Source organism: Chiloscyllium plagiosum, unplaced genomic scaffold (assembly GCF_037043375.1).
Source record: "Chiloscyllium plagiosum isolate Xiang-an unplaced genomic scaffold, Cpla_swu_hap1 HiC_scaffold_14, whole genome shotgun sequence".
Classification (NCBI taxonomy): Eukaryota; Metazoa; Chordata; class Chondrichthyes; order Orectolobiformes; family Hemiscylliidae; genus Chiloscyllium; species Chiloscyllium plagiosum.
This window is the reverse complement of record NW_028270152.1, coordinates 107,549,258-107,571,084: the sequence shown is the minus strand read 5'-3', so window position 1 is coordinate 107,571,084 and position 21,827 is coordinate 107,549,258. Positions and strand designations below refer to the sequence as shown.

General features: G+C 43.2%; 1 protein-coding gene across 3 annotated transcripts in view; it reads left to right on the top strand.

Moving 5' to 3' along the window:
• Positions 1-20,745, top strand: part of LOC122545699 (uncharacterized) — an 857,662-nt gene extending 836,917 nt beyond the window's left edge. Inside the window, exons 1-4 of one of the 3 annotated variants that reach the window (XM_087994565.1) lie at positions 14,301-14,593; positions 16,504-16,637; positions 17,505-17,582; positions 20,590-20,745. In XM_087994565.1, the coding sequence (XP_087850691.1) occupies positions 14,449-14,593; positions 16,504-16,637; positions 17,505-17,582; positions 20,590-20,607 (375 nt within the window). In that variant the 5' untranslated portion in view covers positions 14,301-14,448 and the 3' untranslated portion in view covers positions 20,608-20,745. Of the gene's footprint in view, positions 1-14,300; positions 14,594-16,503; positions 16,638-17,504; positions 17,583-20,499 lie in introns of those variants that run through there. The other 2 variants (XM_087994563.1, XM_087994564.1) reach the window with 2 other exon arrangements.
• The last annotated feature ends 1,082 nt before the right edge of the window (positions 20,746-21,827 follow it).

Here is a 21,827-nt window from a genome sequence, read left to right as displayed (position 1 = left end):
CCTTCAGGAGTCCCATGCAACATCCGAGGATCCCTTCTCCTACCTCCAAAATACTCCATCCACTGGATACCCTGTACTGCTCTGTTGCCCGCCCCAGACCGCTTCTGCAGCAACTGCCAGTTCATTGCCCATCTCAACCGGTCCACCCCTTTCAGGCACTCCAACCTTACTCTCACAATGCTCAGTCCTCAGTTCCCTTCACTTCAAGCCCAAACTCATCATCAACACATGGGACTGGAAGTTGAGAGTGCGCTGTGTTCGTTTGGTACAATTACTTCTAAACAGTTGAAGACAGGCGCCATCTCACGGATGCCTCCTCCTGCTGCCCCCCAACCACGACCTCATCTTTTATCAACAAATCATGATCTCCCATATTATCCACAACCTCATCATCTCAGAGATCTCTCATGTACAGCCTTCAGCCTCATCGTCCATGAAAACCCACACTTTTTAATTCTACCTCTCAACCAATATTCACAAACCTTATTGGCACCATCGAACCACTGTCTCTTCCAAATCATGCCCCACAGAACCTATTTTTTCATATCTTGCCAGTGTCCTATTCCCCTCGGTCCAGGACCTTCCCACATACATTGGCAACACAGTTCACGGCCTCCACCTCCTCCATGACTTTCATTTCTCTTTTAACCGCAATATCTCATCTTCACCATGTAGAAGCGTTCCCTACACTCATCCATTCAGCACGGTGCAACCCTCTAAACCCTCCGTTTGCTCCACTCCAGTTGATCCAGCTATTATCCCTCCACCAATACACCCATTCAAGTGGCGGAACTGGTGTCCACCCTCAGCAACTTCTCCTTTGAATCCGTCAACATTTTTTAGTCCTCAACGGCAGCCATGGCCAAACATGTGGGCCCAAGTCAAGTCTGACTCTTCATCGTAAATATGGAACAATCCACCTTCAGGAGTTACCATTGCGCAATGTCTCATTTTTGTTTCCATTCACTACATTGATGGTTCTGTGGGCGTGACCTTGTGCGACTGTGAGGAGGATTTATAGTCCATCAAATTCACAAGCACTTTCCACGCTGACCTCACGTTCACCTCACCATTCTCAGACACCTCACTCCTCGTCATGGACCTCTCCATTTCCATTTCTGGCAACCAACTCAGCACGCACATCAGCTTCAATCCTAACCATTCCCACAACGACCTGAAAAACAACTGCACCCTCACCTCCTCCTGTGAAAATGCTGTCCCATAATCCTAAATCATCTGTCCCAGCCGTATTTGTATCCAGTAGTAACAATTCAACTCCAGACCATTGCAGATGGCCTCGTTTTCAAGGAAAGCAACATCCCACTCCACGGGGTCAGCATGCCCTCCAGCGCAGCTCTTCCATTTCCCGACCCTCGCCTTTGAACCCCATCCCTCCAACCAGAATAAGAATAGAAATCCCACTGGACCTCGGCTTCCAACATCAAATATACGGACAGAGCGCATAATCCTCCGCCACTCCCGCCACCAAAGGCAGACCCAAGCACCAGATATATGTTTCCCTCTCCACGACTCTCAGCATTCCGTGGAGAAAATTCCCTCTGTGACTCTCTCGTTATGTCCACGCGCCCTTCCAACCGACCCTCTGTTCATGGTCGCCGCAGGACGTGTTACACCTGCTCCAACAACTACCCCGTCACCTTTATCCATGGGCCTAAATGATCCTTACACATCCAGCAGAGATTATTCTGTGTTTGCAAACACGTCACCTACTGTGTCCATTGGTCGTGATATGGTTTCTTCTACTTTGCGGAGACAAGGCGCCAACGTGTGGAATGTTTCAACTAACATCTCTGGAACACACGCAACAAGCAACCCCACTGCCATGTGGCCTTATACTTCAACCCCCCCTCCAACTCTGTTAAGGACTGCCAAATACTTGCCATACAACTCCAGGAGGAAAAACACCTCACCATGCGCCCTAGTACTCTCGAATGATACGCATCACAGTCGACTTCGCCAGTTTTCCCATCTCCCCTCCCTCCATTTCATCGCAATTCAAACCGCCAACGTGGTACTGCCCGCTTGAATTGTTCTATGTCTCCATGTTCCTGCCCACCTTCTGTTCTGACCAATCACCACCACGCCCCAACTGCATCTTCCTATCAGTTTCCCAGCTAACCTCCACTCAGCACCACTGCCTCCCATTTATCTCTCAGTCCCCATCCCTGCTACAATCCTGATGAAGGACTTACACCTGAAACGTCGATTCTCCTGCTCCTTGGATGCTGCCTGGTTTGCTGTAGCTTCCAAACACCACAGTTTTCGACACCCAAAACCATGCTGACTATTTCTTCACAAACAATACTTTTTACGAACATTCATAAATCCTAACTCTCAGAATCCTCTCCCATATTATGCCCACCAACGATATAAGAGTGACTTGTCCGTAATTCCCAGACTTATCCCTATTCCTCTTCTTGAATAATGGAAGAGCACATGTCAGCGTCAATCATCTGGCACTGCACAAGAGGGCTAAAAGATCATGGCCAAAACAGGCATGTCTTCCATCCCTTCTCGTGGAAGCCTTGGGTACAACCCGTCTCCCCACGGGATTTATACATTGACAAACTTTCCAGCGCATCCATCTTCTTAACATCAACTTTTCGATAGTATCAGTCCCTTTCCCTCCTCTCTAAACAAAATCCAGCTATTCTCCAGCCTCCAAATGCAGCCTCATGAAATTGAGTCTGCACTAGAGGATTTGAATAAGTAAATAATAAATTCGGAAGTGACTGGTCAGAACGGGCTTATTGTTTATCGAGATAAATATTTAAGTCATTGTTTAAGTGTGCATATTATTCACTACAACAAAAACAATTAAGGAAACAATGCAGAGCCGAATGTATGGCGCACTAAATGCAATACCAACGCCGCAGGTTTCAATTCACAGCTTGTCCATTCAAAGAATTCACCGGCTCATACTTGTCACTCAGTCAGACACTACAACCGTTGATGACTGAGTAGATATGTAAATTCACATGCACATTGAGGGTTTTTCTGTTCTGGACATTGTTCCAGTGTTGTCGTCAGCATATTTGTGCCAGGAACAAGCCCACATTCGCTCTAAATAGGCAGAAGCCATTACTAATTTTGCAGTCCATTCTCCTTGGTATTTCACAGTGTGATTGAGCTCATTTCCGAATTGATGCTGTGTTACAGTCTAAAAGAAAGTATTGGCAAATATGCTGAGGAGCTGAATCATGGCAGATGCGCGTTCTGTTGTCACGTGGTGATCTGAACGGGAGGTATAAAACTCAATGTTTTTAGTTCGCACACATATATAATAAAAAAGCCCAGTAGCCAATCGAACCATGAAAGTATCAGATATACTAAAGAGTAAAATAATGGATCTCCTTCCCTTTACCATTTCTCGGTCTTTGTAATTCTCTCCAATGGTGCAGTCCTGGAGCCCATGTCACTCTCTCGTAGTCACGACATTGCGACTGTCAGAATATTGAGCAGCAAAACAAGAACAGACGGGAGAAATGAAACATGATAAATGCGGTCCATGACGCGTAATCAACAAAGCAGAGTTTCAAACCGCATTTCCATGGACCAATACCAATCATAAATCGAGCTTCCTGTGTAAAGCCTCGATGATGAGGTGACAAACAGCCCAGTACGGTCACTGCTGTTAGAACCAAAGTCGGTGTTTTGCTTTTCAGTGTCGTGCATTGTTTTATGCTTTCACAGCAAATGGCCAGAAAAATAAATCAGAGGGGAAAACTACAGTGAGCCAGTGAAACATCGCTGGCTGCAAATTTCAAAGTGGCCATGAGAGAACCAACACGTGTGATCAGCCGGCACGAATTTTGGAAACAATTTGCAGCTATCCACCACCATATAACTCCGGTGAGAACGACCATGCGATTGTAAAGAATGCTTTTGAAGAAAGAACAGTTGCTGCGGGGGAGAGGATGACAAATGAAATGCATTTAACGAAAGGAGACAAAAGAATAATCTCAGAGCTTTCTTCTCAGATACAAAGACAACGACGCAATTAACATGTCAAGACGGATTTTTTTTACCGTTTCCTGTACATTTTCAATAAGGAAAGCAAACTTTGCTCTATACTTCTGTTCAATTTCCTTTGCTAGAAATGGGAAATCACTTATCATTGATTGACTCAATGCCGTAATTGAGAAAGAAAAGCACGAGATCCATGTGAATGGCCGACGTCAGGTGCAGTGAAGTCAGGAAGGGATGAAATGTTTTGTAAATAAAGCTATCCGACAGCATCAGAGCATACTTTCAGTGGGACAGGATCAAGTTTAAACTGAGGTTAATCGAATGAGACAAAATATACTTGGATCGTAAACAGAGTCCAAGTCGCAATTAACATTTCTAGGATGAAGTTTTAATCGTTTTCCGCCATTTCTATGGTGGAGAATGATATTTCCTCTCTCTATTTCTGTACAATTAACATTGATTTAAAAAAAAGCTTATCATTTATTTACTCAATACATTAATTTAATAAAAGAATGCATGGGATCCACTTGAATGGCTGAAGTAAAGTGCAGTGAAGTATGCAACTGGCAAAGAGTTTTGTCAATTAGAGTATCCAATGGTATAAGTTCGGATCTGGCACCAGTTTGAAAGCTGGTGAAGTGTGACGGCAAAAGATTCATTTCGACATGTTAAGCAGAATGAGAGACTGTGCTCTGCTCAGGCAGAATGCATGAGAAATGTGGGAATTAAATTAATATTTTCTAAGACGTTTGGAACTCCATAACTAGCTGATGAAGAAGCAGCGCTCCTAAAGCTAGTGTTTCCAAACAGACCTGTTAGGTTAGATTAGATTACTTACAATGTGGAAGCAGGCCCTTCGGCCCAACAAGTCCAACACCGACCCTCTGAAGAGCAACCCACCCGGACCCATTACCCTACATTTGCCCCTTCACCGAACACGACGGGCAATTTAACATGGCCAATTCACCCAACCTGCACATTATTTTTGACTGTGGGAGGAAACCGGAGCACTCAAAGAACACTTCCTTCTTCATAAGATCAAAAATGCCCATTCGAAGCTTTGCCTAAAAGTTCCCAAATGCTGAGATTTCAAAAATTGTTCCTTGACACTCGAGCTATTGTACAATATATAACTGTCAACAGAATGATGACTTCCACCTTAATCCTTGTTTTTATATTTAAAATATTTATCTCAAACAGTTATTCTTTCCCTGTATTAAAAAGATTAAACTTAATTTTAAACCATGATTATGTAATTTTAAGGGATTGGGGCTACCATTTCTAAAGTCTCTTAGCAGCCTAAACAATTTTAGAACAGATTTATGTGAGTAGATAAGGATCATCCAACTTGATGCCAGAGCACAAAAGGGTTAATCTGAAAAAAATGCCAAAGCATTACAGATAGAAAATGAAAAATGCCAAAAAATATCCTTGGTGCCGACTAAACACCACTTACCCCAGACTTCTCCATTTCTTCTTCCCGTAATTGTGAGCCATGAATATTGAAGCGTGGATTTAGGAAGAAAGACAGAGAAGGATCACAAGCTCAGACAGAAAAGACAAGATCTCAAACATGCAGTAACAGATGCCAAGGGACATAACAGTCATCACAAGATAAACTGACAGAGTCATAAACAGTCTTAAATAAAAATATTTTTCAATCCAGTACAGTGACTTTCATCACTGTAGAAAGTACTTCATAAAACTTTTAGTGTTAATATTGAAAAATTGAAGGCGAGAATGAAATTATATTTTGTCAATGTTCTCGATAAAGAAAAATGCAGAAGTTATTCTAATCATGATATGGATAATTATACATGAATAGGAAAAGGTCATCTAATAATTAGAATGGACCTGTCGAACGAAAGCTTGGCGTTGTGTGATTTCGAACTTTGAAAATAACGTTGGGTTTCTCCAGAGAGCAACGGTTATGAAACTCAAGTGACGACAGCTTGACAGAATAAGGTAGTTTGGAATAATTGAAGCAAGAATGGAAGTGTTCTATTAATAGTTCATGCATTTAATAGTATACTATGTCAGTATTTTATCACACACCACAACCGCTCCAGGGCAGTTAACAATGAGGCACATTGCAGGAGTCACACTTGGTCCATTCCAGACATCAACCTCCCCTGTCTTGACATCTCCATTTCCATCTCGGGTGCAATCTCCAGGCGGATGAGTGCGAGAAAACCCACAGACTCTCATCGCTTGACGAACGACACCCTTTCCCTGCCAACAACAGGCAAGTAGTCCACTGCATTCACGCAATACTTCAGCTGATACTGCATCTGCTTGGATGAAGAGACATTCCACTATCAAGCATCATAGATGTCCACCCATTTTGATCAAAGTGAAATTCAGAGAACCCTCGAGCGCACCTCCTCCATTCCCCACTGCGCTGCTCTCAAAACCCCTTTACACAAATTAAGATAAGTTCACCCTTGCGTTCAGACAACGGCTGACCAGTCTCTACATTCAACCAATAATCCTTCAACACTTCTAACAACTCTAATTGAACCACAACACCAAGAATGCGTTGCTCTCCCCACCCCCTACCCCTCATGAGTACATCAAGTCTCGTTCCAGTCCCCAAATGTTTGGTGACATTGCCCCGTAAACGCTCCCGAACCCAAAGGCACATTCCCATACGACGTAAGGCATGGAAATACTATTGGCACACTACCACTCACTCACCTCCTTCCCGGGTCCCAAACTGTCTTTCCAGGTAGAACTGATGTTCACCTTCTCCTCTCCAAACTAATTTACTGTATCCAGTGGTTCGGATAAGGTCTACTCGTCTTCAGCGAGAGCAAGAGTAAACTGGGGCCACGTTTCACTAAGCATCTCAGCCTGGCCTGCAGGAGCCGGCCTGACCTCCTAGTTGTTGACTGTTGTAATTCGTTTTCCAGCATGTCCATCCTTCGCCTCTTCTTTGCCACAGCGTATCTGACTGCAGGTTGTGGGAAACGGCACCTTATTCTCTGCGTGCAGATCATATGGACTGCATTGAGTTCTCTCATCTCAAATACCTTCATTTCCTATCCCCCAGCACCATTCCAGCCCCTCCCCTGTCCCCCTCTTCCATTCCACTAACCAAGCATTTTTTTCAGGAACAAAACGAATTCATTGTTCCCATCAACCAACCAGGCCGTACCCTCTATTTGATTTCACGTGTCCCAAACACACCACACTGCGATCATCAACCACGACCCTGCTTCATCTATGGATCCACTTACACCCATCTCCAGGACTGAAGGAATGTCACACCCGAAACTTTGACATCTTCACCTCCTGATGCTGCCGGACTTCCCTTGTTTTCCAAGCCTCCTGCTTGTCTGCCTTGGATTTCACCATCTGCAGTTTTTTTTTTTGTCTCTTCTGATTTCACACGTAGGCCGACTGATTTCCTCCACTAAACGAAACAGGGAGAAAACTTGTCATGATGCGAGTTTATTTAATCATTAAATTCAAATTTATCGACTATGATTGGATTAGAATCTATATACATATAGTTATGCTGAGATTACGATATCTGAGCTTCTACCAGAATTCCTTACATTTGCTTATAGTTCAATGCAATTTTATTTCAGTGGCCTTGTGTCTAAGTTGTTCGCACTGCTTCCTCACAGCGCGAGACAACCAAGTTCAGTTGCAGCCTCGGACGACAGCTTGTGTGGAGTTTGCACGTTCTTCCCATGTGTGAGTAAGTTTTCTCCATTATTCAGAACACATCAGGTGAATTGACCAAGCGAAATTGCCCAGAGTGTTCAGGGCTGTGTAATTTAGGTACAATCGTCAGGCAAAATGCAGAGTAATAGGGTCGGGGTATGGATCTGAATGGGATACTCTTCGAAGGTTCAGTGTGGACTTGTGGGGCCAAGTGGCCTGTTTCCACACTATAGGGATTCCATTTTTAAAAAAAGAGAAAGAAGAATCTTCCCCGTGTGTGTGTGAGTTTCCTCCGGGAGCTCCGGTTTTTGTCTTTAATCCAAATATATGCAGGTAAGGTGAATTGGAGATGAAAAATTGCACATCGTGTTCAAGGTTATGTAGGTAAGGTTCAAAAGTCAGGAGTACATCTGTAGCAATAGAACAGGGAACTGGTTACTCTTCGGAGGGTCGTTGTGGTCATTTTGGCTAAATGGCCTGTTTCCACACTGTCAGCAATCTGTGAAGGATTCCACTGCAGCCGTGCTTCTTTACCAAACCTAACAGTAAATGGTTCAAGAGCCATATCAATTATTAATCCCTCTGGCCTTTGAAGTTAGTGACAGGTCAGCGAAGGGTGAAAACCAAGTTTAATAATTCCACACGGCCGATTTTTATGCAACTAAATTAAATTCCAGCCCATCAGACTTTGCTTTTGCAATTTCTGTGAGAAAGGCTTTTTTATGTTCAGTTACAAAATACTGGGTTATGAAGATATTGATCCAAAATTGGACTCAAATGCGGTTTAGAATTTCGGAATGGTGACAGGTTTATGGAAGAAACTGTTATACTGAAACTAACATAGTTGCAACAAGTGTGGCCAATTTGCAATATCGCTCAATAAGACAGAATTCTGTCAAGAAACAAAAATCAGCTTCTCCCGTGAATTATTGTGCACGGTTTGTTAGTTTCACAGCTTCTCCCATCCATCTCAATACCTTTTCATCTCTTTCTATTGCTCTAATTTATTCTGCACCCCTTGCTGTCACTCTCTCTCAGACACTCCCAATTGCCATTTTGCGTCTCCATCTCAACTCTGCAAAACACAGTCTCCTCTCAAACCAACAGTTGCTTCCTCCTGTGTTTTTCTTCACTCGGTCTGTGTGATCTCTTCATCCTTTGATCTAACCTAATCTGTGACCGATCATGCTCGCTCTACCCACATCCATACCTGAACTGACTTCTTCCTGATCAATTTCTGTGCCTGCATGTGCTCGATGTTATTCGCTTTCTAAATTACAATAATCTCTGATCTTTGTCTGCCCTTATTTAAAATCTTACTACCATCTGTTTTAGGCTCGATTATGCACAATATTTTACAACATCAGACTGATAGTCAATATTGTAAAATCCGAATAAACATAAACCTCAGAACAGGGTGAGACGATTTCCAGCTTCCTCTCCGTATTATAGGGACTGGAAAACAGAGTTTTCATCCTGAAAAGATTTATATCAAACGGTTTTTCTTGGCACAGTGACTCAATGGTTAACACAGCTGCTTTTGGGTAGCTGGATTGGACATTCTTTGGAAGATTGGTGTGGATTCCATGGACTGAACGGCCGGCCTCCACAAGAAAGGTATTTGGTTATACTGATTCTGATCGCCAGGCTCACAAGTAAAACCTGGTAAAAATTGATGACTGTCTACTCCCATCTCTTTGCCAGAAGTCTTTTTCTCAACAACAATACTCAAGGAAAATGACAATTCGTTAACCCTTTGAAGATACAATCAAAAATACATAAGTTGCTCATTTATCCCTTAGAGCCTGCATTGCTAATAGATAATTTCACTCACCTTCATCCTCATTTCGACATGCATGAATATTTCTGAACATCCCTGCTGTTCTTTCACTTCATTGGTCAACAAGGAACGAGCTCTGCCGTCATGACTTCTTTTCATTAAAAATATCATTTATTAACCTTTGATGCCCAGAATTCTGCAGACTCACAACTACCCCTGAGAGAACGAAAACACCACACTTTTTAAATATACATGCCCCGTTTTGTTAAAGTAGGACTGAATGCTAGAAATTAACAAAGCAAACTCGTTGCAAATACAACGCAATCGAAAGCAGTGTAACACTGTGCACGGACTTCCTCACTTTGCTCACTTTTGAAACGCAACAAGATGTTCTGAAATAAATCAATTTGAACTGTATCAAGAACATACAGAGCTCACATTGATGTTCAACATCAGCAATTTACAAAGGAGATAACCAGGGATCTGAACAGCTGCTAGAATCGGCTAGTGACTTCGCTCTAACTCATCAATCACTGCTTCTTCCATTTCTTAGATAAGAAGCTGTCTTAATTAGTCTGGAATTGATAGTTCAACAAGATCCTCTGAACTGACCCATTCAAGTGGGTCCTGGAATGCAGTTGAAATACATCCTCACGAACATGGTTGTGCATCTCATCATTGATATTCGTTGAACTCACTAGAGCAAAAACCTTACATCAGCTGCTATGATACCGTTTTCAAAAATATGTTATAACTGCTCAAGAAATAAAATCACAAATTGATGTCAACACTTCTGACCAAACGCACATCGCGGAATTCATTCAGGAGTGATCCCTCAACAATGAAGGGTAGCTTCATGGCCTTCACTTATCTTAATGACGTTACTGATGAAGAGTTACTGGACTTGATAGGTTAACTCTGATTTTTTTTCACAGATGCAGCTAGAATTGCCGAGTTTCTCGAAAAGATTTTGTTTATTTTGTATATTTTACAGACAATGCACACCTTGTGTATTTCATTTAACATGTTACTGTTGTATTTGCCAAATGTAGACAAGTCACTCACAGAGTGAGACCGATTTGGAGGTGCCGGTGTTGGACTGGGGTGTACAAAGTTAAAAGTCACACAGCACCAGGTTATAGTCCAAAAGGTTTAATTGGAAACCAACTAGCTTTCAGAGCGACGCTTCTTCATCAGGTGATTGTGGAGGGCTCGATCGTAACAAAGAATTTATGCCAAAAATTTGCAGTGTGATGTAACTGAAATTATACGTTGAAACATTGATTGTCTGTTAAGCCTTTCATCTGTTAGAATACAGTGATAGATAGTTTCGGAGTGAGACCGATACCATTGTCTTCCTGTAGTTTCTCATTCTGATTTTGTCTGATGCACGTTTGATGACATTGAAACTTCAGAATCTAGTCCAGTGACAGCTGTGGGAATTGTTACGAACTGGACAAGCGCCGTTCACAACTTTTCAAGAAGAAACCCCCGAACCTAAACTTTATTGATTTAAATACATGCAAAAAGTGCAGTGTTCCAGATGTGATTAATTTCTTCAAGCTACGAGGCTTTAAGCAAAACACACTTTCTTCTTAAAAAAAAAAGTTAACACACCGCAAAGAATGCAAAATTGGCATCACTTCCACTCTATTAAATGGTTGACCAAACGTATACTTTGTTCAACTATTAATCCTCAACTGTTAAAATGTAGCAGCACCACCAAAAACCATGATTTCCGAAGAAGTGTGACTGGAGACGCAACGTTAACTCGGGTTACTGTCTCGAGATGCTGCCAACCCTGCTGGCTTTTTTTCCAGCATTTGCTGGGATTTTTTTCTCCCATAAACACAGATTCTTCATTTTAACCTGCTATCTTCAGTCATGAAGAAAGGAAAAATAATAAAAAGAAAAATGCTGGAGCAACAGACAGAGTACGCCAGTTTTCTTTCAGCAAAAGGGGCAGATCTGTGTCTATGAGCTTCAATCTCTTTCCAAATCCCACCCCAACTTAAAATGATGCGAAAACTAAAAACCTGTTTCCCGGTGAGAATGAGTCCACCCATATATGCTGCTTTTGTTTACTTCAACAAAAGGAAACAATTCAAGGATCTCAATGCTGTTTAGCCACTGTTTCTGAAGCAGACATTGCAACAACATTCGGGCAAAATAATTTTCGCAAGAGAACCAGTACACAGTTATTAGATTAGATTCCCGACAGCATGGAAACAGGACTTTCGGTCCAACAAGTCCACACCGATCGTCCAAAGTGTAACCCGCAAGGACTCATTCCCGTACCCAATAATTACACCTGACTAACGCATCTAACACGATGGACAATTTAGCATGGCCAACTCACTTGACCAGCACATCTTTGGATTGTGGAAGGAACTGGAGCACTCAGAGGAAACTCCAGCAGACACGGAGGGAATGTGCAATCTCCACATAGACTGTCGCCCGAGGAGGGAATCCAACTATCTGCAAAGCATAATAAGCAAAGCTTACTCGGTAGAATGCTTCCTCAATAAGTCTCAAGAAGTCTCATAACATCCCTGGCTAAGTACATGTCTTCTTTGGCAACACTTAAACTTCCTCTTCCTCGAAAGCCTGTGCACAAATCGCAACCGGAAATAGTGAGAGAATAATCAATATTGTTCAGACACCGCCTTCCAAACTCACTTTCTATTGTCTACAAGAGCAAGGACAGTAGATATTTAAGAACATCATCGTCAGATCCACACTAAGCTTTCGTCAATCTCATTTGCCAAAACAAAATTCTGTTCCTTAACCATCGCTGAATGGGGAGATGCTATGGCTTTGACAGGTGCATTTTATGCTCTATTTTGTTGTTGAAATTAGTGAACGTTGAGACAGAATTGGCGAGTGTTCTACCTGAAGCCTTCAAAGCAAAACGTTTCTGAGCCCTTGTATTTAATTTGATGCAAGAGAAGAAGCCAGATTGTGAGGTATCCCACAAAATCACAGTTTTAGTTTCAGCTTTCTGTAGCTTTTGTGGTTGTGAAAGCTACAAGTCTCACTCTCTCTCTCTCTCCAATTCTCTCTCTTTGTCTGCAACTCTCTCCCTCATCTCTCTCCCTCTCTCTCCGTCTTTCTGTTTGTTCTAGTTAAAAGTTGAGTTGCTCTTTCAGGTGGTACAACTGCAAGTGAGACAATCAATGCAACTGAATTAGGATTTTTGTCCACGTGTGGTGCTGATGAGGCATTTATACGTTTGAATTGCTAATGGTAATTGTTCTGTCGGGATTAAAACTAGATCAGAAAGGTGAACTTCATAGAATATTATTTAATATGAATCAGCCAGGGATTATTGACTGACAGATAAAATTAAAGTGTGGGAGGTTCTTTCCTCTCTAAGAGACTGTCTCTGACGAAGCTGAACTTATGTCAAGTGTTACGCACTTGTCCTAAACAGTGGATGCCGGGATGGTAATGGGATGCCGGCGTCTATGGAGTAATTTCAATGCACAGAAAAGTAAAACAAAAGTGTGACTGAAACATTGGCTCACAATAATAGTCATTGATTTGGAGTAAGCATTTCAGCCATCCAGCCAATATTTGGAAAACTGAAAATATTAGATCCAAAAGTTTAAAAATTGGCCAAGCATGACTTAAAATAGAATCTTGTTTCTGACACAGATTTGCTAGTTCCAAAGTCATCCTGAGTTTGGATGACGCTCTGTCAACTTAAATCTTACCTTTACAAAATCTGCTCGCAATGACTTTCGGAGATACATTGTCAAGACACTAGCACTTTTCAGGACGAATACAAGTTTATCCATTCCACATGGGACACAAAATGGCAACTTTTCCAACAGAATGAGGGGCTGTGGGGGTGGGGGAGATTTGAACGAATTTGATGTTGTCGTTGTCAATGTGAATTCACGCAGTAGCATTTCCCATGAATATTTTAACCTTCTCCTCTGTATCTCATTGCTGGTTAGAAACGTAATTCACTTGCTGAATAAAATTTTGCAATCAGACGACATTGCAAATGGATAGGGATCATCGAAACATCTGTTAGCAATTCTGATCGACAATTTGCTCAATTTGCTGTTACTCATGCGAATGACTTAACGCTGAGTGAGAGTGGTTTAATCCCGCCGTGTCTTACTAGGCCATGCACGTTGAGCGCTGTTGCATTGCTTATGTCCATAGGCAGATCCGAACCACCACAGCCAAAGCCAGCTGTACTGCTCCAGCAAGCAGCCTCACTCAGAAACAGACTTGCAGGCAACGATTCCCGTTGTTTCAGCTCCAGCTAGACTGAAACCAAAGGTAATGGCCTCGATGTCTCCAGATCGTTGGACTGACACTGAATAAACAGCAGTGAACTGCTAAACTCACATTATAATTTGGCATTGTTAATCACGGACCGCATTAAAACCAGGGGTTTATAAAGTGGAACCCTTCAGAGCTGCTTCCAGCATTTTATAGAGCAAAATGTCCAGTTTCCTCTGAAATCCTGTCCTTTTGCTTTTTCACGGCCATTCTTACCAGGTTTGCTAACAATGTACACACTGCCATTCCAGCTAAACAGTCCATGTATATGTCTGGTTGAATGACCAACACACCGCCCCTCCATCCCAATGATTACGTATGCGAAATGAAGATGGGTGCATGGTGTTTCCTTCAATGTTCCAACTCTTCAAACCCAAGTCATTGCCAGTCACTGATAGTAGGAACAGCCAGTTCTCGGGATCAGTCACCTCCCTGTCTTCAGATCTGCAAGCGACTTCCTGGATGGGATCGTTGACTGGTCTTTTTTTGGCACACGGTACGCCCCTTGAGGGAAATGTACACCATATACAAACGGGAACTCTCCCTCTCTCTCTCTTTCTTCGAGAATTTATGATCTTACTTTCTAGGCAATAAGGAATTGTGGCTCAATGTTCAACCCAGACAAACGTAGATGAATCTGTCGGTGTCAGGGACGGTTGTCTTGGACAAAAAGCAGCGCTCCTATTGGGCGCCTCCCCTGCTTTGCTATGCTCGCTATTCAGTCATTGGACAATGAACCCTTTGTTCAGGGCTATTGCCTGTTGTATAAAAACAGGAGTTCATGTGGTTTCGAAAGTCAGAAAACAGCGATGGCTCTCTTTGAGCTCCTCCTCCTTTTCTGCATATCTCCAGGTAAGATGCGGACTTCTTTGAAAAATTTTCCTCTTTTGTACGTTGACAGAGAAAAGGAACGCTGAGTAGGTGTCTAGGAAACGCCGTGACAAACAGCGGTTGTCGCTTCCCACTGCTCTGATGCTGATGGGAATTCACCGCTCTTTTGCTGCTCAAAGTGTAATCTGAAATGTTCCCTGCTCAGTGACAGCGATGGGAAAGTTGCATTAATTTATCGGTTCTATAAGATGCTTAGATGTTTGTATTCATATAATGCGAAATTCTGAGAGAGCTCAGAAAGCTTCCTCGGTTGCGTGGTTAGAGAGAAATCGATTTAGATTTAATTGGAACTCATCGATTTAAACGGAGCTATCGACAAAATTGCCCTTATGCTGAGGAAGTGAGTGATCGGAGGCCGTGTCAGAATGGGATAGGGCGTGGGATCCACTCCACAACCGGGCCCTGCATTACCCATGAGGGGATATACTGTGGATTCTGAAAGTCGTCAACACAGGGCGGCACAGTAGTTAGTACTGTTCCAGGACAGCTTCAAGGAAGGGCTTGAATTTCACCATCGGCAACTGATTGCATGGACTCTCCCCTGTGTCAGCTTCGGTTCCATTAGGTGCTCTGGTTTCCTCTGACAGTCCACGGATGTGCAGATTATGTGTGTTGTCCGAAAATGCAGGGTGACAGGGAAACTGCGGGATGCATTGCGGCAGGTGTGACGCACCAAATGGGCTCCCTTTACTCTTTTGGGAATTAATAACAACCAAAACTGTTTTATAAAGTCAGCTGGTCTCGTATCATCCGCAGAGACAGAAAGCTGAGTTAATAGTTCATAACTGACACAAATGTCATTGATCTGAATCATTGTCAAAATTGTCGACAATGCAGTCAATAGTGACAAGCACTCTTGTATTTCTTTCGAAAAAAGGGGTAATGAGAACTGTGCCTAACAGCTATCCTGGTTCCACATCTGGGAGAGATAATATATCCCTTTATGGCGCGGTTTTACCAATAGCATTTCAGCAAAGCAAATTCTCATTATGACCTGAACAGTCTCTCTGGAAGCATTTTCCAGTCCAGAATCTGTTGAGTCCCGGGCAGCCACAGCTCCTGTGGCCAGTTGTGTCCTCATGCAGGAGAGACAAGAAACACATCAGTTCAAATGGCACAAAGAATCCTGACCATTCTGGTCTGAGTGTCCCATACTGAAAAATCACCACAAGACATTGTCATTATTCAGATGGTAACTAAGGGGAATGATATTATACCTCTATGCAATCCTGGATTGTCCTATCCTTCTGGATCCTCCAACTCACTTCTCTACAGTAAACAAGAAAATCTGTAATTCTTCCACCTCTGACCTTACCTTTAAAGTTAGCTCGGAAGAGAGGGAGAGAGAGAGATAAAGGCGAAAACTACTTCTGAAATCTTTATGAAGGACCTTGCTGCCCAGTGTTGCCAGTGTTCTCAATCCAGTTCTCTTTCCATCAGCCTAAATTCAGTTAATCTGATTAACCAGTCAGGGCCAACGCTCATTGACGCATGTCTTTATGGAAGAGTTATTGGAAATGATTGTAAAATGACTCGATTGCTCTGTGCAAAATGAAATGTGTTCTGAAGAGGGTTACAGTGGACCCGAATCGTTGACCGTACATTCTCTGACTCCACAGCTGCTTCCAGAGTTGCTAGGTTTCTCGAGCAATTTCACTGTATCTTCTCCTCGGGTCTTGAAATTGCACGCATTCCCGAAGATAAACAGCGAGAGAATCACTTTTGTGCTCTTTAGTCTGAATCTCTTTTTAAAAAAAATGTCCTTCGCCCCATCTCCACACTCAACTAAAATATGAAAACTGGTTCATTCATTGTCTTCAGGGAAACATTCCCTATTTAATCAGAATCTCTCCCATGTCTCTGAATTTTAGTTTGGGCCACAATGTCATGTCACCTGTGTGAGAACATCTCCCTTAAGCTCCAGTCGCAATGGAAGGATGGTGTAGACATGGAAACACTGCAGCAGGAAGTCTGCAACTCGCTGCCTCATGAGTCCAATTTGGCGGTGAGTTTCAGTAAGAATGAGATGGAAGGTGCTGGGAAAAAACATAACTGGAGGAAAATGTGCTTAGTTAAGGAAATATATCGTTTCCTTGAATGCATTTCAGGGAAGGTACACCAGGATGATCCTTTTGTATGGAGGGATTGATAATGAGCAAAGGCTAAACAGGTTGGGACATGAGGTGTTGGCAAGACAATCCAGAGTGGACTTACACAATTTGAGCTAGTGCCTGGGGAAAGTTGCCGAACAGAGAGACCAAGGGGGACAGGTATATATTTACTTGAAGTGACGTCACAGGTCGTCAAGGTGATGAAAATGTATTTTTCGTGCTACGTCCCTACATCGGTCAGAGCATTGAATGCAGGAGATAAGATGTCATGTTAGAGCTGAATGAGAGTTTGGTGACACCACTTTTCGTAAAATGTGCATTATTCTGCTCACTCTGCTGCAGGAAGGATAATATTAATTTTGAAAAGGAGCAAGGAATGATTTACAAGGCTATTACCGAGACTGGAAGGTATGAGTTATAACGCGAGGCTGGGAATGTTGGGAAGTTTTTTTCCTGGAGTTTAAGAGGATGAGTGGGTACCATAAAGAAATGTAGCAAATCATACGGCACAGAGATGAGGCAAATTGCCGTTGTCATCTCTATCAGTTGGATGGTCTAAAAATCAGCCAGCGTAATGTTAAGATGAGTGGCAAAAGACTTAAATGAGAAGAGAGGGGTGACCTTTTCATACAAAGGGCGGTGCGTGTGTGCAGCGAACTAGTCGTGGAAGTGGTGGAGACTGGTACAATTCGAATATTCAAATGCATCTGCATGTAATATGCTGAACACTTTTCTCTCTTGTCCACATCTTGCTCTGACAGTGCATGGATTTTGTCAAAGAGCACATGAGGTTGATCACTAAAGCCGTGAAGATTCCGGGCACTTACGATCTGTGTGGGGTGAGTATCACAGAGTGGTCATTCATCACGCTATTTGACGCTGATGGCGAGCAATTGCAGTCCTCCTATTTCACCGCTCTGTGTATGTCAGAAAAAGAGCGAGCGAGAGAGAGAGAGAGAGAGAGAGGCGGGGTGGGGGGGGGGGGGTGGGGGGTGATTTCGCAATTCAATTAAGGGAATGCAGAGAGTCAGTGGGCCAAATTGCGCCGACTGCTCTCTGCACCTTCACTTTTAGGAACTTGCTCTTCTCAACCTCTGTATCAGTCACAGAGTGTGCTCGAGAAGTTCAGTCATTCCATTGCAGTTTCCTGCTGAGGCAGAGCCTGAGAGTTTGGCGCTGTCCCTTATGGTAAAGAATACCCCAGCCACAACTCACCCCCCCACACACACACAAAAACACACGCACATACACATGCCCTCTGTCACATACGCGCACTCTCACGTCGTCTCCTTAAACCCACGCTCTCTCACGCGCACTCAGATACACACACTCGCAGACACACTCAACTCACTCTTACGCACTCATACACAACTCATTCGTGCAAGCACGCTGAATCCAACCGACATGCAGTTTCATATTTACACTCTCAATCACACACGCACTCACACGAACATGGACACTCACGCATGCCATATACACACAGAGAAGCGCCAGCCCATACACACTCACTCGCACTAACACAGACACACACACACACAAACACGCACACAAACAGGAAAGAAGGGTGTGTATATGTTATAGAATCGACTTGCACAAACCACAGTAGACGCTCCATAAATTTTCAGATTGAAATATCAGAGAATTTTTCTCGTTAAAGGAGGCCTACGTGCAGACATGTGCTGTGAGGCAGCAAATGATATTGTTGAAAGGTGAGAGAGGTTCCAGGATTTGAATGGTCTCCTCCTGTTCCTGTGTTTTACTCGTGGATATGAAGAGTTAGCGTTACACCAAATGGAAGAGGAATCATTAAAGACCAATCGCTAGTCTTCCTTATTAAATTGGAGATGAAATCGAGCGAGGCTTCTAATTAAACTAGACAAGTCGATCGAAGGATAAATATGTTATTACCTAAGAACATTAAATCAGGGAGGAAGCTGTACAGAGAGGGAGCCATGCTTTTTGAAGGAGTTGAAGATGTTGTCCAGAGGAATGAGAAATTTTATTTTAGAATGAGACCGGAAGGCTCAGTTCCAGCGCTTGAGAGTTAAATGTTAGCAAGGAAATTCTGAATCAGAAAAGTAAGAAGCGACAAGAGGGGACATGAGATGTCGTTGGCAGATTCGAGAAAGGAAAAGTGTACGGTTGTCTATAGGTATATCGGTTTAAAGAATGGCGAGAATAAGATTAGGGTCAATCAAGGATAGTAGTAGGAAGTTGTGGGTGGAGACAAAGGAGATTGGCGAAGAGCTAAATGAATATGTCTCCTCAGGAAACATGTTGTCATGGAGCAAACTGCGATACAGGCTAATAGACAAAAAGGGTTTGAGGTTCTCAAGGAGGAGGTGTTAGCAATTTTAGATATTGTGAAAACCAGTATGACCGCCGGACCGAAAGAGATTGATCCCAGGATTCCCTGGGAAGCCAGGAAGGAGAGTGCAGAGCCTTTGACTTTGATCTTTATGTCGTCATTGTCTGTAGAATTAGTGCCAGGAGATTGGAGGATTGCAAATGTTGTTCCCTTCTTCAAGAAGGGTAATAGAGACAACCATAGCAATTATAGAGCAGTGCGCCTTATTTCGGCTGTGGGTAAAGTCTTGGAAAGGATTGTAAGAGATATTATTTACAATCATCGAGAAATGAATAAATTGATAAGAGATAGGAAATACGATTTTGTGAAGTGGAGGTCGTGCCTCACCAAACTTATTGGGTTCTTTGAGCAAGTGACCGAAAAGGTGGATGATGGTAAGGCGACCGATGTGGTGGATATGGATTTCAGAAAGGCGTTTGGCAAGTTCGCTACCGTGGCTACTGCATAAAATGCGGAGGCGAGGCTTTGAGGGTGATCGGGGGTTTTGAATCAGAAATTGGCTAGCTGCAAGAGACACAGAATGTGGTTGATGGGAAATGTTCATCCTGGAGTTCAGCTACTAGTGTGCACGGCAATGATCTGCTTTGCAGCAACAGTTGATTTTCATTTTTTTCATGAATGACCTCAATGAGGGCATAGTATCCCATGAGTTAGTAAAGTTGTGGAAGACCTTGTGATCGTTAGAGTTGTGGATAGTGCTGAAGGATGAAGTAACACAAATGCAGGTAACTGTGCTATTGGTACGATGCTTGGTAGGGTAGATGAGTAGAGGGATCACAGTTTCCATGAACGTTTGCCCATGGGCGTAGTCACCCAGGTTAAGGGGGTGGCTCAGAAGGCATACGGTGTGGTAGCTTTTATTATGAGAGGGACTGCGTTTCACAGCCATGAGGTGATGCTCCAGGTGTACAGAACTCTGGTGAGGCTGCAAATTGCAGAATTGCTTACACTTCTGGTTAGAAGATGGATGTGGAAGTTACAGAGAGGGTTCAGAGGACATTTACCAGGATGCTTCCTGCTATGGAGGGAAGGTCTTACGGGGAAAGGCTGAGGGATTTGCGGCTGTTTTCGTCAGAGAGAACCAGTTTGAGAGGCGACTTATTGAGACGTATAAGGTCATCAGAGGGTTAGATCGGGTGGACGGTCAGAGCATTGCTATGTGTATGGAATGAGCTGCCAGAGGAAGTGTGGAGGCTGGTGCAATTGCATCATTTTAGAGGCATTTCCATGGTACGTGAATAGGAAGGGCTTGGGGGCATATGGGCCGGGTGCTGACAGGTGTGAATAGATTGTTGCACACATCCAGGAAAACAGCGTGGTGCTTGCTCTGTGTGGTTGACGAGAGAGTTGTGCTTCCATTAATGTCACCTTTGTGGATTTGCTTACAGGAACTGCACTTCTGTCCTTGGCTGCTCTGTAGACGTATAGGTGGATGTATCGCTGAAAATGGTGACGTTCCTCCTGTGTTTCGTCCATAGAAAACCCATCCAGTGTGAAGGAAGTTTGCACAAATTCACTGCCAGTCGTTTTGTCGAATATGGAATATTTATGGGACGCAGCCTGACAGGAACATTTAACCGTTTCCAATCAACAAAACATCTGCCTTTAAAATAAAATGATATGGGAAAACTGCAGGCAAAGTGAATTGCTTCCATTTCGTAAACAATGTTCGCATGGACACGAGGGGCCGAAGCGTCTGTTTCGATGCTATATACCCCTGGGACCCTTTGAACAATTCTCTATTCATTGAGCTTGACCTTTCAGCAATAGGAGACAAGAATAGAGACCTCCTTCACCCTCTCCCACTTATTGCGCCTTCCTGCCAAGTTGCCCATCACCCGAGACCCCAGAAAAGCACCATTCCCTTCCATGCTCCTCGAACCCAAACCTGTGATGACTGATATTCACTGAGGTCGTAACCAGACTGACTAATTGTCTGCACTTAATTCGGATCCCTCCTCATTTTTTGTCACTGCATTCACCCCCATAATAGCTCAGGGATAAAACTGTGCATCATCTCAACCTTGTCACCGTGATTCCAGCGTGTTCACCTAAAGGGTAAGACGCTGGTTAAATGTTCACGCAAATTGGTAACCAATGGTGAAAATAGTGCACGATGACGTCGATACCACATGTGCAGATGAGTGGGTGAATTGCTTCAAACTCCCAGCTGACTTGACCTTTCGATCTCTTTGCGTCATTGAGAGTGCTTATTTCTACGACGTTATGGCACCTCCCAGCCCCATCTTACTTTTACAGTGTCGTCAACACCATAACGTTTTATGGATGGCTTATGTCTCTCAAATCAGTTCTGCATTTTCCTAACATGTCTGCATTTTGTCCATTCCTCCGTCTTTCAGAAAGCTTGCTTTTATGTGTGGCATGGCTGGATCGAACAACATTCTGCAAAATTAAAAATGCACTTCCAGGCAAGGTATCACAACGACATTGAAGCAGAATAAAAAGTGATTATATATTTGCTTCGAACTCTCATTGAGGAACAGCACCAATAGTTCAGTCTTTCTGCCTGTTGTAAAATTTTATTTATGTTCTTTTGCCTGCCTTTACAGTTTGTCAGTAATCACTCGCACATCACAATCACTACCGTTGTGTGCAGGTTGGTTATCAAACTAGATTATTGCCTCGCCCTTACCGTCCACACGAATCCGTCCTTCTGGGTGTCCTGTGTACAGTTCTGGCCAGCACGTTGTTGGAC